Source organism: Leptopilina heterotoma, unplaced genomic scaffold, assembly GCF_015476425.1.
Source record: "Leptopilina heterotoma isolate Lh14 unplaced genomic scaffold, ASM1547642v1 Lhet_21, whole genome shotgun sequence".
In the NCBI taxonomy this organism is placed as follows: Eukaryota; Metazoa; Arthropoda; class Insecta; order Hymenoptera; family Figitidae; genus Leptopilina; species Leptopilina heterotoma.
The window spans coordinates 598,032-614,453 of NW_025110925.1; the positions used below are offsets into that span (position 1 = coordinate 598,032).

The 16,422-nt window shown below is 23.4% G+C and overlaps 1 protein-coding gene across 5 annotated transcripts in view; it reads right to left on the reverse strand.

Moving 5' to 3' along the window:
- LOC122501456 (ras-related protein Rab-32) overlaps window positions 1-12,558 on the reverse strand; it is a 40,414-nt gene extending 27,856 nt beyond the window's left edge. The window contains exon 1 of one of the 5 annotated variants that reach the window (XM_043610938.1): window positions 12,392-12,558. In XM_043610938.1, the coding sequence (XP_043466873.1) occupies window positions 12,392-12,394 (3 nt within the window). In that variant the 5' untranslated portion in view covers window positions 12,395-12,558. Of the gene's footprint in view, window positions 1-2,755; window positions 3,405-11,691; window positions 12,233-12,391 lie in introns of those variants that run through there. The other 4 variants (XM_043610937.1, XM_043610931.1, XM_043610930.1 and 1 more) reach the window with 4 other exon arrangements.
- Window positions 12,559-16,422: the final 3,864 nt, after the last annotated feature.

Sequence of the window (16,422 nt, forward strand, 5' to 3'; positions counted from 1 at the left end):
GATATATTTTATATTTCTTGAATTAAAATGATAATTTTTATATAAAAAACCATTTAAGGCCTAAAGACATAATTACGTTGTTTATATAGGACCAACACATGTTAAATTACTTTTCGAAAATTATTTTTACCTCATGTATATTCTTCATCTTTTCATCAACTCGTCGATTCGGATATAGTTACTCACTGAACTATATTATAATTTAATGATAATGACGATACATTACGCAACCCTTTAGTCACAGGATGAAATTAAAATCGAAGCTTGTTTATGCAATCGTTAGAGACGTTTGTGGTTTATGGGATGAACAGGCATTACATAAATTGCGGTATATTTATGTAGGTTTATGGGCAGGCACAAAAGGTAGTCATGTCACTATTTATGTATTTTTAAGAGACAAAGTACTGTTTACTTGTTTCACTAAACAATTCCAAAAAGACCAAAGGTAAATTTACTGCCTACAATTAGATTCATCAAAACTACAGACTGTTTCTGTAGCATATTTAATTGTTTATCTCATGGAAATAATTTTAAGAAATTGTAATTGCACCCTTACAATATATTTCGTTAACTAAAAATATTTATGTCCATTGCAGAAAAAGACACTTTAACGGATAATATAAGTATATTATTGCTATTTTATATTTTCTTCTTGTTTTTTCTTTTTAATTTCTTATTTTTTCTTTTCTGCCATATTAGGTCCGCCATTTTGAATTTTAAAAAAGTAACATCAGATTTACAATTAGTGCGACGCGACGTATATTATATGACACTTGGATAAGTTTACTTTTTATTTAATTCAGGTCAATACTTAAATTATCTTTTTTAACCCTTTCGGGCCTCTGGTGTACCACTTAAAAAATTTGATATAATTCTTATAAATTTGAACCAATTAACAATTAATTTAGCTTGTTTTAATCACGAACGTTACTACTATTTGTTATGTAAAAAATAAATAAAAAATTACATGTTACGATTATAATTATTATAAACGATAGGTAAAACATTTATAAGAAAAATAGCGAAATCTAATTTTTCAAAATTTAAGTAATTTTAAAAACAATGTTCGCCATATTGGATCCGTCATTTTTAATTTTCAAAATTTTTTAAATCTGACTTCAGATTCGTAATCAACGACCCAAAAACCCCTGAGTAACAAGTTCAGATTTCGCACTCGACAATTAATTTTAAAAAAGTAGCAAAAAGCAACTTTCAAACTTAAAAAAAAGTAGTAAAAATGTAGCTATCGAAAAATTAAACTTGACGACCAAAAAAAAAACTCGTTTTAGACACTTCAAAAAACTGACAAAATTGCATTCCATATTTTTCATTTTCTTGATATTTTCCTAATTTTCATCAAAAGATTTACTTCTTTCTCATCCTGCTAATAAATTCAGATCCTTCAACGAATTTTATTATTCATGAAAGAATTTCAATATTTATAAAAATAATTAAATTCTTGCGAAGAATTTTATAAAAAATTTTAAATAATTCATTTCTTTCTATACTAATTTTATGCAAATTCTAATTTAAATAATTGAATTCCTCAGAAATTTTAATAATTCATAAAAAGAATTGAATTCTCACGAAGATTTTTTTAAAAAATTTTTTAAATAATTGAATTCTGTTTGGAAATTTTATGAAAATAAGTAGATATTGAAAATCATTAAATTGTGAAAAGTTTTTAAAAGTAATTAAACTTTACAAAGAATTCAATTAAAATTTTTTACAATAATTGAATTGTCTGTGTCGTACTTTATTAAATTTTTTTTTTTAATAACTGAATTCCTAAAAAGCATTTTATTATTTACGAAAATTATTCAATTCCTGTGAACGATTTTATTACAATTTTTTAAAATAAGTAATTTTAAAATAATTGAATTTTTGTGATGAATATTGTTATTTATTATGAAAATAATTGAATTTTGCAAAGAATTTTCAGAAAATGCCTCAAAATAATTGATTTCTTTCGAAAAATTTTATTAAAATATTTGAAAATTATTGAATTTATTCCTGTGAAAAATTGTAATATTTTTGTAAATAATTAAATTCGTCCAAGGAATTAAAAAAAAAAATGTTTTAAAAATAATTGATTTTTTCCAGGAATTGAAATTAAATTTTTAGGAATAATTAGATTTTTTAATTATATGTTGAAAACCGAGTGATAGAATCATTATTATTATAATTATTACATTTTTTGATCATATCCTGTAAAATTGTATTAAAAATAATTAATTTCATTATTTATGAAAATAATTTGAATAGTAAGAATTTTATTATTTTTGAAAATAATTGATTTATTGCGAAAAATTTTATTAAAATGTTTAAATAAAGAATTGAATTCTTCATATAAGAATTTTATAAACATTGTTTTAAATAATTAATTTTTTCAAAATATAATAAATATTATGAACATTTTTATTTCAAATAATTGAATTCTTGTAAAAAATGTTATTTGTGAAAATAATTGAATTTTTCTATTAATTAATTTAAAATTTGTATTATAAAAATAAATAAAATTCTTCGATGAATTTTATTATTTATGTAAAATAATTGAATTCTTACTTAGAATTTTATCATAAAATTGAATTTCCATAAAAATGGTATTATTAATCAATTATTTTCAACAAAATCCAACCGCAGGGTTTCCCGGTTGTGCGAAAGGGTTAAAAGATAATATTGTTTATACTTTAATATATATTTTTAAAAGTATTTCTAATTTAATTTAAATTTGACTTAAAAATGGTTTCTGTACCTTTCTTCTGCATTTGTTATTATCCTCTTTGTCACAATCACGAAAATTCATATTATGGTCGAGAAAAAGATAGTTTATATTTAAAAGTTGTGGTTCTTTTATCAAAGGTGTGAAAGTTGATTCTCTTCTGGATCTCAAGCGTCTTTCATTTCGATCCTTCCTCGTGCGCAAAACCCATACGACATTTCTGTCTGGCATTGCAAAATTGTTTTATAATTTTTATAAATTTTTAGCACTATTATAAAATATCACTATCCCTAAAAACCTCCTTTGATCATATGTTTATTAATATTCCATAACATTAAACACAGTGTTCACTTTTATTCGATTTAAATTCTTCTTCTTAAAACAAAAAGTTTTCCTTTTTTTCCGTTAATTTATGTACACATTACTTGTAAACTGATGTCTTCATTTTACAGTTATTAAAAATTAATTAATGTTTCACCTGTTGGTAATGATACGGAATAGTGAATTTATTAAAAATTAAAATTTGTTACGTTGTACATTAAAGTTGGTATTTTTTATTTAAAAAAAAAAGTCGAACACGCCGCGCAACGCGGGAAATTTAAACTCATTTCTTTTTTGCACGATGTTACCTTTATTTTATCTTCCACTCTAATAATGAAATTCTCGAGAGAATCATACGCAGTGTGATCAGAGAGTGCAAAGTCCCAACATATATATTGGTTCCACTTCGTTTGCCTTATCATTTCTCATTCTTATCGTTTTACATAATAATAATATAAAGAAGAATATAGGCAACAGGAATTCTATATATGTTTCTATTTTTCACGAATATAATAATATTATTATCTTCTACAATATGAGAATTTTGTAAAATTCTATGGAAGACTTAGACTTTGTAAAAATTTTCATTTCTTGATAATTGTAGTACTTTTATGATTATATAATCTAACCATCATATATACGGAAGATAAGTCAATTTACGCATATGTGAAATATTATAAGGAAAAATTTTATGTTTGTCGAAAATATAAGTACAAAAATATAAAATAGCCTTAATTAATAGTGAAAATGAACTTTTTTTTAAGTTTACTTCTTGAAAACAATTATATATCATTTTTACGTTTTGAAAATGCTGTTCTCGTTTTTAAGAAGCTACACCTGACATTTTCAAAAACCAATTCGTCTTTTTTTAATTTTAAAGTCTATATTCATACGAGTAATTGAAGCCATACTTTATTGTAATATTTAAAAAAAAATCTGTGAGTTATAATAGATATTAGTATCACGATCACATTTACAAAAGATGAGGTTAGAAAATTAAAAAGGGCTAAACAATTTTATTGTTTAAATTCGTAAAGATTGAACATGTGGCTCCATCGGGCGGTGCATTTATTTATTATTATTATTATTTTTAATAATTAAGATAATATTAAAAAATTTAATTAATTTCAGAAAAATTAAAATTATTAAAATTTTTCAAAAATCTAAATTCTTTTTAAATGTCTAATTAATTTAATTTAAAATTTAAATCTTTTGAAATTGATTTGTTTGTGAAAATTGTAAACGCAATTCTTATAAAATTCAATTCATTTTTAAATTTTGAAGTAAAAGTATTCATTAAATAATAAGTAATAATTTTAAGATATTGTTTTTCAAGAATTAAGTCATTTAAAATAAATTATTGCCAGGAATAGAAAAAATTAACGGTTTTGTATTAGAAAAAAAATCTCGCAACAAAAAACAAAATCTTTTTATTAAAAATTACTAAAAATAATTATAAACGATTTAAAATTATTTAAAAATGATTTATTTTGTCAGAAAAAAAAAATGTCTTTTTATATCATTATTATAAAAAAATATAAAATTAAAAATAAATTTTAATTTTATTAAATTATTTTCCGTACTTTAATATTCAAAATCACATTACATCAGCTTTTCCACGGTAATTGTACTACACGGTAATTGTACTGTAGTAGACTACTAGGCCGTTCCGTTCATTGCTCCTTTCTGTTTAAAAACTTTTTATGTAACATAAAACCATCACTAAATTTTAAATATATTTAATTCTTGTGTCAATGAAATGATTCAATATTTATTACAATTTGCATTTAAACCTGTAGAATTAAACAAACCTTTTTACTTCAAGGTATTTTTGATTTTAATATCTTTCAGATGTACAATGAAATAATTTTTTTTTTTTCATAGAATTGTAACAATGGTTGAGAATAGAAATGCGACAAGTCATTGTGAATGAAACTTGTTATCAAAGTCAACAGTAACGAATTTATTCTTCATCATACTGCTTACTTTCTATTCTCAGTTTATGTATAATGATTAAATTTTTTTAATTATTTCAGACATTATTTTTTGCAAACTTCTTACCTCTAATTTTTAAATCTTTATGCAAATACGAAAGTCGAACGGTTTTTGAGGAATTTCTTTAGACAAAAGTATTTAAGATAAAGTTTTTTTTTAAACTTTGTTATTTTATAAATTGATATCTTGAGCTTTAAGAATTAAAAAAATTTTTTTACTGTTCTATTTGATAGATTTTCCTAAAATTTGATGTAAATGTACAATGATAAAGCTTTTAATCAAAAATTATTTTTTTGATGTAGTTCTTAATTTATTTAAGATAGCAATAATTATTATAAACAAAGAATAATAAAAATATCTCAAAATATTCGTAAGATTATAGATTTTTGAACTAGGAAAAAAGAATTGATTTTTCGAAAAATTTAGGGGGGTCAACCTAAGACCCTTAACATAACATCCCAGCATAACCAATACTGCGTTTCGCTGCTAAGATCAGTAAAATAGATTGAAAACAAATGTTAATTCTTAGTTTTAAAATATTAAAAACAAAACACTAAATGAAAAGAAGAAAAATAATTAAACTTCTTTTTAATAAGAAGAAGAAATGTACCAAACAATTGCACTACGTTGATTGACTCTATAATTATGATTGCATACTTTTTAACCTGACATTTTCTTATCATGAAATAAAGCTGAAAATTCCTCATTATATAATGTCGGGATTATTTGTTTAAATATTAATACCGAGGCTTTTGGCGTTGTTTGACGTCAATGAATCTTTGTCAACTAGATTAAGTTCATTTCATATCATTTGTAATTACATTGTGATAACCCAAGTTAATTTTGTACATCTATAATTACTTCTGTTTTTTCACCTCATTAATTTTAAAAAGTATTTTTATTAAAGAGAATTTTTATTTTTATGCAGGAATTCAAAATTTTCTTATTTTACATTTAAGAAAATTTTTCAATTCCTATCAGTTGATATTTTTATTATAAATAAACGGTGATTAAATTTTTTCATTGTAAATATCACTCAATGCGTGAATTTTACCTCTCTCACATTGTTAATTTATTATTATTGCACAATAACGCTTTCATTGTTTTTGCATTCATTTGCGTTAAGTAAGCGTTCACTTCTCCATACAGATAAGATTAATTTACCTAGAGAGAAATTTTCTACTTTCTCACACCTAAACAAGTTTAGGCAAAATGCAATAAAGTTGAGAATAATTTTAATACTTCAGGAAAGAATCACGTTCTAAAGCGTGAGAAAAGTTTTTCCTTTAAACATTTCCTTCAAAATCATTATTTTTGCTGACAACGTAAAACTATTTAGACTAATATTCAATCTCAAGATGACGTAGCTCAATTACAATTTAAGTTAAATACTATTTTTCATAGGTCCTTAATTAACCAACTATCTTTGAATTCCTTTAAGTGTCATTCCTTATCTTTTACAACATCTAGTGCACACCTATCATCTCTAATTACCTAATTAATAACATTCCGCTAGAAAAAGTTTTTTCTGTTATTGAATTTGTTGATAAATTTTATGAAAATAGTAAATATTGAAAATAGGGGAAATTTTGAAAATAGGGTATGTTTAGGGGCCAAAACTAAAAAAAGAGGACTTTTAGGGAAATAGGGGACAGACTGTGAAGACTGCAGGATAAACATGAATAAATTCTACTATTTTTTAACATTAATTTACAAAATAATAATAATATGAAAAATTTAACTTCATTAATTGAAACCAGAAACTAAAATTCTACGATATGATGAACTTAAAATTTCGTTCTTATTTGGAGGGTGTAGGCATTATATATAATGTAATCGAAGTATATACAATATGGACAATATTGTTTATCTTTTTCTACACAATTGCAACTGCCATAAGAATATCTTCGTCATAGACATTCATAAGAATGTCTTTCTTTACCTAATTTGCATATCTACTCGTTTCTAAATAAGGATCAACAATCACTATCCTATATAATTCCTTAGTTCTATCCAACATCAGTTGTATCTCTTTTATTTGGATACCATACTATATCAAATATAAAGACGAACTAGAAAAAATTTAAAAAACTTTTCTAAATATTTAGCCTTCAAATCCGATAACGTATATATACACAACGAGGAATCCTAAATCTAGAAACCCCGAGCTATTTTATCTTGATCCATTCTGCAATGCTATCGCACATGTTGCACCCTTATACTTCTCCTGCAACCACTTAAATTTAAGGTTAATTCATCTCAAATTTTGATGTGTAAAAATTTCTAAGAAATTAAATTTCTCTTAAAGGATAGTTTTCTATACAAAATAATTAAAACTTGAAAATAAAATAATAAATATTTAATTATTCTTTTGGTTTTCGTTTTTTAAAAACGTTGAGGACTCATCTTTTTTTTTGTGTGATCAACTATTTTAATAATTTTTCTAATTATGCAATTATACAATTACACTATACGGAAATATGTAAAACAAAATTTCTATTCTTCTTTATAGAAAAAAAATTACATCTAAAAAATTAATCGTAAAAATACAACATAATTAAAGATAACGCAAGAGTTTGTTAATTATTCTTTTTTAAATTTGATGAAATTCATTCAGTTAATAAACTTTACACGATAACCCCAATAAAATGATATCTTTGTATTAGTGTCAATAATCGAATATTTATATATAATCACAGTCCGTCACTGAAATTAAACTAAATTAAAAATCACTTTCGATTTTTAGTATTTAATATTAAGGAGATTTGTGCAATATGAATAGATGATGTATTTTGTGAGATAAAATGGTCAATTCAAATATTTTACAGAATTCATAGAAAAATATCACTTATTACGAGTTATTTTCTTCAACCTTTTGTGACTAATAATAAATGTATAAACATAACATTACATAACTGGTCAATTTAAAAATATGGAGTACTCCAAAAAAATGTCAGGTAACATATATTATGCCTCGAAACATAACACTTAAAAATTTTTGGGGTCACCAAATCCGAAACTGCAAACAGAAGTTCAATATTCAAAATGGTGGATCCAATATGGCGGACTTTTTAAAAAAATGATCCAAATCACTTGAAACTTGTTACTCGGGGGTTTTTAAGGTCGCTGAATACGAATATGCAAACAAAATTTCAAAATTCAAAATGCCGGACCCAATATGGCGGACAACATCGATCATTTTTTTCAAAAATTCTTCTTTCGTAGTGTTGCCGGCCGGAGTGGCCACCATTTATTTTGAGAAATCTTTTTTATCGAATTGACTTCTTATTTATAATTTTTTTTAAATAAAAAAGAACTACTAAAATCTGTGTAAATTTACCGGGCGTCTATAAAGGTTAAAAACTTGAAGTATACTTATTGTAATTAAAAAAAGGGGTAAATTGTCGCTTTTAAAAAAACCTGGTAAGGTGGGGTAATAGGTCACTTTGTAAGGTAACTTTAATTAATAAAAAAAAACTTACGGTTATTTTGGCTAGATGGGGTAATATGCACACAAAAGAAACTTGCATATGTAGAAAATTTGCTATATTTAAAAGAAAAATATTTCTGAAATATTATTATTTCAACATCTTTAGAAAAATAAATAATTACACTGCGCATTGGGTGAATTATTTCGAAATGCATGCATATAAACTACCTTGAAAGGTAAATCTGATATAGAATCTCTGACGTTCGATTTTGCAAAGCTAAACCCTTAAATGAATCCGGATTTCAATATTTTTTTGTGGTCTTACATCGATAACCACAGATTCTATCCGATCGGACTCGTTTTATTCAACGAAATCTGATCCTTAGTCCACACTTGTTTACTTTGATAGAATTCCACGGTTCAGATAGAAAAAAAAATACACGAAGGATACAAGTTGTAAACAGGTATATATTATATATATTAATAAAAATAAGATTATAATAAAATCGTAAAATTGCAATTATTATTTAAGAAGTTCTATCTAAAATGTATACTTAACTTACTTAAATTTTCGATATTATATTTATAATCTTCTTTGCTTTATTAACTGTGCGATAAAATCTTCATTTTCCTAATAAATTCTTTGCAGAAGTAATTTAGTTTAATTTCTTTCAATTAAAATTTCTTGATGGAAATGCAAATTTCGAAAAGGGATCAATTCGGAAAACTGTGTTATTAATTTTCTCCAAGATTTTTTTATTTAATTATGATTTTAGATACTTCAAATTTAACATGTTCTGCTGTATTTATTTATGAATTTCTTTAATTGTATAAAATTATTCGAAAACATCAATAATTTCATTTTTAAATAAATATTTAATTATTTTTTCATATGAATTAAAGATTTTCAAAAATTTCAAATTCATACCTCTTTGAAATTCAATAATTTATAAGAATATTATTATAAAACATGAGGAAATCGAGTCTTCGACTCGGAGAAATCCATTTCTTTATGTTTTATAATAATTGAAGGTCACCGAGTAATAAAATGAATAAAAATCATTATTTCGTATTATAAGAATATATTGTTATTGACGTTATTGTAACTTTTTCAATATTATTTTCATCATTTTAATTCAATTATTAATTTCTACAATTTCGAACTAAAAGATTATTTTTAATAATTTTCGAAAAAAATCTTTGAGAATTTTTCAATCCATTTGTTTATAATTCAATTTTGTAAGAAATTTCGATTATTCGAAAATTCTTCAATTAAATATATTTAGAAAATAAAAACTTCAAATAATTTTGAAAAAAATTCAATTAAACTTTTTCAAAAAAATTAATTCCACAAAAGTATGAAGAATTCAGATATTCAAAAATTTTAATTTGAAACCTTTTCGAAATTCAATTATTTCTAAAAATTCACGATATATTGTTTTTCAATAAATTATTATCTAAAATTTTAACTGAAATTAATTATTTAATCAATTTTTCTTAGAAAATTCAACTAGAATTCAATTATTTAAATACAAAAATAAGTAATTTAATGAATAATTGAATGTTTTCTTAAAATTGAATTTTCATTAAGAATTTTATCGAAAAAATTTTAAATAACTGAATTATTTCGACGAATTTTAATAAAATTTCTGAGAATAATTACATTTTTTTTTATTTTTGAAAATAATTGATTCTATTGTGAAGAAATTTATTAAAAAAATTGTAAATAATTGAATTCCTGTTCATTTTTTTTATTATTTATGAAAATAATTAAATGTTTGGGTAGAATTTTATAAAAAAAATTTTTAAATAATTAAATTGGTTTGGAAAAATATATAAAAATAATAGGATATTGAAAATCATTAAATTGAGAAAAATTTTTGAAAATTGAAATTTTGCCAAGAATTTTACTAAAATTTTTGAAAATAATTGAATTTTGGAGAAGAATTTAATGCCAAATTTTGAAACATTTGATTTTTTTGCAAAAATTTATAGAAATTCTATATTTAAATAATTGAATTCCTGTGAAATTTTTATTTTTTTGGATAATAATTGAATGTTCGTGTAAAATATTATCAAAATTTTTGTTTAATAATTGAATTCATTTGGAAAATTTTATTAAAATAGTAGAATATTGAAAATCATTGAATTAAGAAAAATTTTTGAAAACAATTGAAATTTCGTTATAAATATTTTTAAAATTTTTAAAAATAATTTAATTTTGCAATGAATTTTATTAAAATTCCTGAAAATAATTGAATTTTTCTATTTATAAAGATAATTAAAATGTTGACGAGAATTTAAAAAAAAATTTTTTTAAATAATTGAATTTTAGAGAAGAATTTCATTAATTTTATAAAAATAATTGAAATTTTTAACGAGAATTTAAAAAAAATTTTTAACATAATTGATTTTTTGAGAAGAATTTTATTAAGTTTTGAAAAATAATTGAATTTCTGCAATCATTTGTAACTTTTACAAAATTCAATTTTTTTAGTGTTTTTAATTTAAATTCTTCTATAAATCTATTTTTTTAAATAATTAATTAAATATATATTAAAAAATTTAAGTAATTTCAGAAGAATTTGAATCCTTTTGAAATTGATCTATTTTAAAAAAAAGTTGTAATTATTTTATGATAGTTTTTTAAGAATTAAGTTGTTTACAAAGAAATTATTGTCAGAAATAAATAAAATTGAAGGTTTTATATTAGAATTCGTGGTAACCTAGTTTATGAGACAAACATAAAAGACAAAAAAATTGTGAATTTTCTTATGAATTCTAAAAATTTATTTTTTTCCAGTACTTTTAATAAAAATCTCTTATTTTTTCCTGTGGCAACCCTATTTAAATTAAAATTTTAAAATAAAAAATGTATTTCTTTAGAAAATTAATTTAGTACTGAAAAATATTATCATCAAATTAATATCAAATTTACGTTAAAAAATAGTTAAAATATGGGACACATTTTCATCAATTTGAGTAATCAACTTGACTGTCAATTTATCATTAAATTGATGAGCCATTTTTCTTTGGGTGACTCAAAGCTATCACAATAATATTACCACAAAAATACATAAAAATCAATTTATAATTCCACTTTGTAAAAAAAAATTCCAACCGCAAATGTTATCAGTAAAATTAATTTTAAAAAATAAGTAAAAAATACTTAAATAACAAAAAATTCCTTCTCACAGTAAATATTTTAGAATATCATTCTTACCTTTTGTTTCTTGTTTGTCATAATTTATGAAAAAAAACCAATGTCACTTTGGAAGATTTATCAATTTCTTCGATCAAAAAATTGTCCTATATAGTTGTTGAAAATGAAAAACTTTAAGATGAGAAGAAATAAAAATCGTATCCGGTGACTTAATCAGGTACAAATGTCCACGATCTTTTCCTCCCTCACATGTGACTGTTGTGCTTTCGCTGACGTTCGTCACATACGTCAACAATCGCACCCTTGATTAGATAAGGGACCTATTATCGAGAAATCTCATCTATATCTCTCCTCGTATAACCGACGCCTTTCTTTGCGGCAAAAAAAAAAACGAGAATATTTTACCTGCCGATTCAGACGTCACGACAATAAATTAAAACGTCACTTTTTGTCGTAGACTTTTACGATTTTCATTGACAATTTCACGTTTAACGAGACGAACGTAAACCGGCTTTCTGCTTGTACGCGTGTAAATAGTAAACACAAACTTAAACGCAAAGTGAGAAAAATAAACAGACGGGACCGCAGTCTATTAATCACTGGAAGGAATGAAAGCGATGATGAAAGCACGACAGTCGTATAGTCTGCTAGACTTTCAAAAACAGCGCGCCAAATAATTGTCACACCGAAAAACGTACACATGATTCGATCTCACACATTACGAATGAATAAATAGACAAAAAGTAGAAATTAAACTTACCATTTGTCGCGCTTCACTCGACGACAAGATGTATCGACACTTTTGTAAATAAACAATTTTTGTAGGTTCCTTTGAGAGTTGAGAAACAGTGGGAGAGTTTGACAATCGACTTTACCACAGCTGGACCAGTGCGGCCATTTTGCTTTTTCTACTACCTAGGTTAGTTCGTCATTTTCCAACCTGAAGTCGCTACTGCTTGTTTTCATTGTTTGTAGCTTAATATTTTGTTTTTCTCTTTATTGCATATTTAATTGTAACATAAAACCATTCTCGTCGCGGGTATTTATTGATATCAATTGACACATGCTGCAACAGAATGTTAAAAAAATGCATAAAAAAACCAATATTGGTCGAGGATTAAGTTTTTTGTTATTGTACAGATGGCAGAAGTGTACAGCTCGTGGTTTTTGAAAATTGTCGGTAAGTCTGATTTCATCTTACACTGTCTCATACGATAAACACAGTCTCACAGTTCTAAGTCAATGCTGTAACTAAATTTTCGATTTCAATTATTTCACTGAAAGGGGACGCATCAATCTTCCACAAATCCCATTTGACATAATAACAAGTAACCGAAATTCACTTCGCTGAATTACCAGTTGCCATAAGCTATATTTATTAGAATTATTATTTAATCTAATTTTCATTTTCCCCATGATTCATTACCAATTCGAAAAATATGTTAACTTAAATCAAACAAATTTTTCGAATTTTTGGCAATTCGACGTTTTGACGATTCGACGAATAGACATTTCGACGTTTTGAGCATTCGACGATTTGACAATTCAAATAAAAGAACAATATGTCACATACAAATAAAGTAGAAATAGATTTATGTTAAACAATTAATATCACAATTTAAAATTAGGTGAAATAAAGTTTCGGCAAAACGAAAATTATGTTAAATAATCTTTCTGACATTCGGCTGAATGCTACTTCGAGGTAAGTGAATTTCTGTTAAATAAACATTAGAGCAAATAGGATATAGTTTATATGACAATTCTGTAAAAAGTAAATACTGGTAAATAATTATTCGAGACAATGGTAATTATAACGAATCACATTTACATTTAGAGCAATTGATATTTAGGTTAAAAAACATTTCGAATAAAAAAAACAAATTTTAATTAATGATTTAGAAAAATAGGAATTATAACAGATGAAATATCGGAAAATCGAAAATTAGTCCAAACAATTAATTATTGGACAAATGAAAATAATGTCAAATGTTTCTTCGGGCTATAACGAAATCTCTATTCAATAATATATCTGCAAAATAAAAATTAGAGCTAATGAATCATCGGGAAAATGAAAATTAGATTAAATAATAATTCTAATAAATATAGCTTATGGCAACTGGTGATTCGGTGAAGTAAATTTCACTGCGCGATTTTATGGAATTATTCCAAAATAAGTTAATTTTGAATAAGTGGCATGTAAAAAATTATTAACATTTTAACTAAATGGAAATGACAGTAAATTTTGATCTTGACCGGTATTTTGGAAATTTTTTTTTAAAACCACTGATTATTATATTATTATATTTAATTATATTTCATTAAAAAAGATTGAATGATCTTCTATATATAAAATTGTTTTATTTTGTCAGGGGAGTTTATCAAAAGTACTGGAAAAATATTCAATTTCTATAATTTATAAGAAAATGATGAATTTTGTTGTCCAACGTAAACAGACTTAAAAAAAAGATAATATTAAATTTAATTTTAAATTCTTTCTATTTCTAACAATAATTAAAGAAAATATAATTTTTAATTAAATTCGTCGAAAAAATTAGAAAGAGAGAATATTTCACATCCTATAAAATAGTGAAAAATAAATCAATTTATAAATTTTTTTTACAATAATATTATTTATCACAAAACAAATTTGAATTACAAAAAATTTGAACTAATTACTAATATTATAATATAGATTGAATTTAAAAAACTTTCAAATTAAAGTTTTAAAAAAGTTGAATTGTAAAAGATTTTAATTAAAAATTCTGAATACTTAGTTTTTTGAAACATTTTTATTCACGTTTTTTTCAAATTCGTTATATTTTTAAATATATAATATTTAATTGAGAAACTTTAAAATTATTCAAAATTTCATGAAATTGTCTTGTAAACAAGTGGATTTTACAAATATTTTAATTAAAATTTGTAGAAAATAATTGAATTGAAATTTTGAAAATAATTTTTAATAATTACAGTAGCAATTCTTAAAAATTATTCAAGTTCAAAGGATTTGAAATTTGAATTTTTTTTTTGAAATCGTAATACCTACGGTAAAATATAATGGATAATAATTAAATATTTATTTCCAAAGATCTATTTAAGTTCCAAATGATTTTACAATTAAAAATATTCAAAAAAATGTATTATAAACTTATTTTGGAGTTTCAATTATAAATATTTTTAGGGTTTGGAAAAAATTCAAAGTTTTGTCTAAAAATCAAGGAATTCTTTCAATCTTTCATGGAATAATTTATTTTCAGAGTTATTCTTTATGACCGGGAAAAATAATTCATGACCGTGAATTTTTTTTTTTTGAAAAAGTGCCCACCCTAAATTTAAATTTATTTTAATATGTAGATTGAATTGGTTGTTTTTATCAACCTGACTCGGAGTGATCGATAAATTCTGATTCTTAATTACTAAATTTATTTTGTTTATCCTACTTTCAAATTTTACAAAACTGTTTTATTTCATTTTAAAAAGATTTGTTATTAAAAAAAATTAATTTTAATAGTTATATGACTTTTTCCACTTTTTTTTTACTATTTTCAAAAAATGCAACTTTTTCCACTTATTTTCAAGTAGTTTTCTTTTAAATTATCCAAAAATTATTTTAAAAAATCCAATTATTTTGAATAGATTTTACCAAAATTCACTTATTTTAAAAAAAATTTACCAAATTTCAATTGTTGCGAAATTTTTCAATTGTATATAATTGAATAACTTCTAATTTTTAAAAATTATTTAAAAATATTTTTAAAAAATTAATTTTAAGAATTTTTTTAAAATTATTTTTTGGAATTATTAAATTTCAAATAAGGTATAAAATTGAAAATATTTTAATAATTGAAAAACCAATAAAAAGTATTTAAATATTTAATTAACAAAGTTATTAAAGTGTTGAATAATTGAATTTAGAAATCAATGGCCAGATCAGTCAGGGATAAAAAATAATATTTTTGTGGCAACACTGAATTAAATAAACGATTTCTTCCACTCTTTTTTATTTTGAATCGACTAAAGATACAGTCGATTCGAGGTCGGAGGTACAAAACTTTAAGATATTTTAAAATATCGTAAATATTTTTTTATCAAATATTAATTTATTTACCATCTTAAAATAAAAAACCATCTTTATATATGGAAGAGGGGTGGGTAAAAGATGATAAAAAATTGCCCACGTGGTATATGAACCACCCCAAGGTTATAGGTAAATTTCACGTGGAGTCATACACATAATTTTATATGCACAAAAATTTGCTACTTATAACAATAAAGTATTCTTTGTTCTTCTAAAATAATGAATTTCTTTGAGAAAAAAGATAAATAATCATTCAGCAATGTTATAGATATAGAACTCGGAATCTATTGTTAATTCTAAATCAATTAACACAACTGTTAGATGAAACGATATTGAAATAATTTATTTTTATTTTAACAAGTGTGGATAATTATAAATGCAAAGTGCATAAATATTTACATCAAAATAAATGAATTTTAATGAGACTCGAGAAATCTGGTATAGCAAACTGAAGTTAATTATGAGGTAAATATGAGTCATAAAAACATTCCTATCATTTTCACATATAGTTTCTATTTAGATTTTGTGAAACATTTGTTTTCTTTGTGTATTATATATATTATAAAGAAATTCGTATGTGTACCCGGTAAGAAGCGAGGAATTGAAAAGAATTCAGAAGTTCATTTCTTTTGAATGGTCGAATTTCCAAAATAATACAATTCCTCGGTGGAGCAAGGAAAAGTAGCAAAATCTATTATTCTTAATTGACTTCA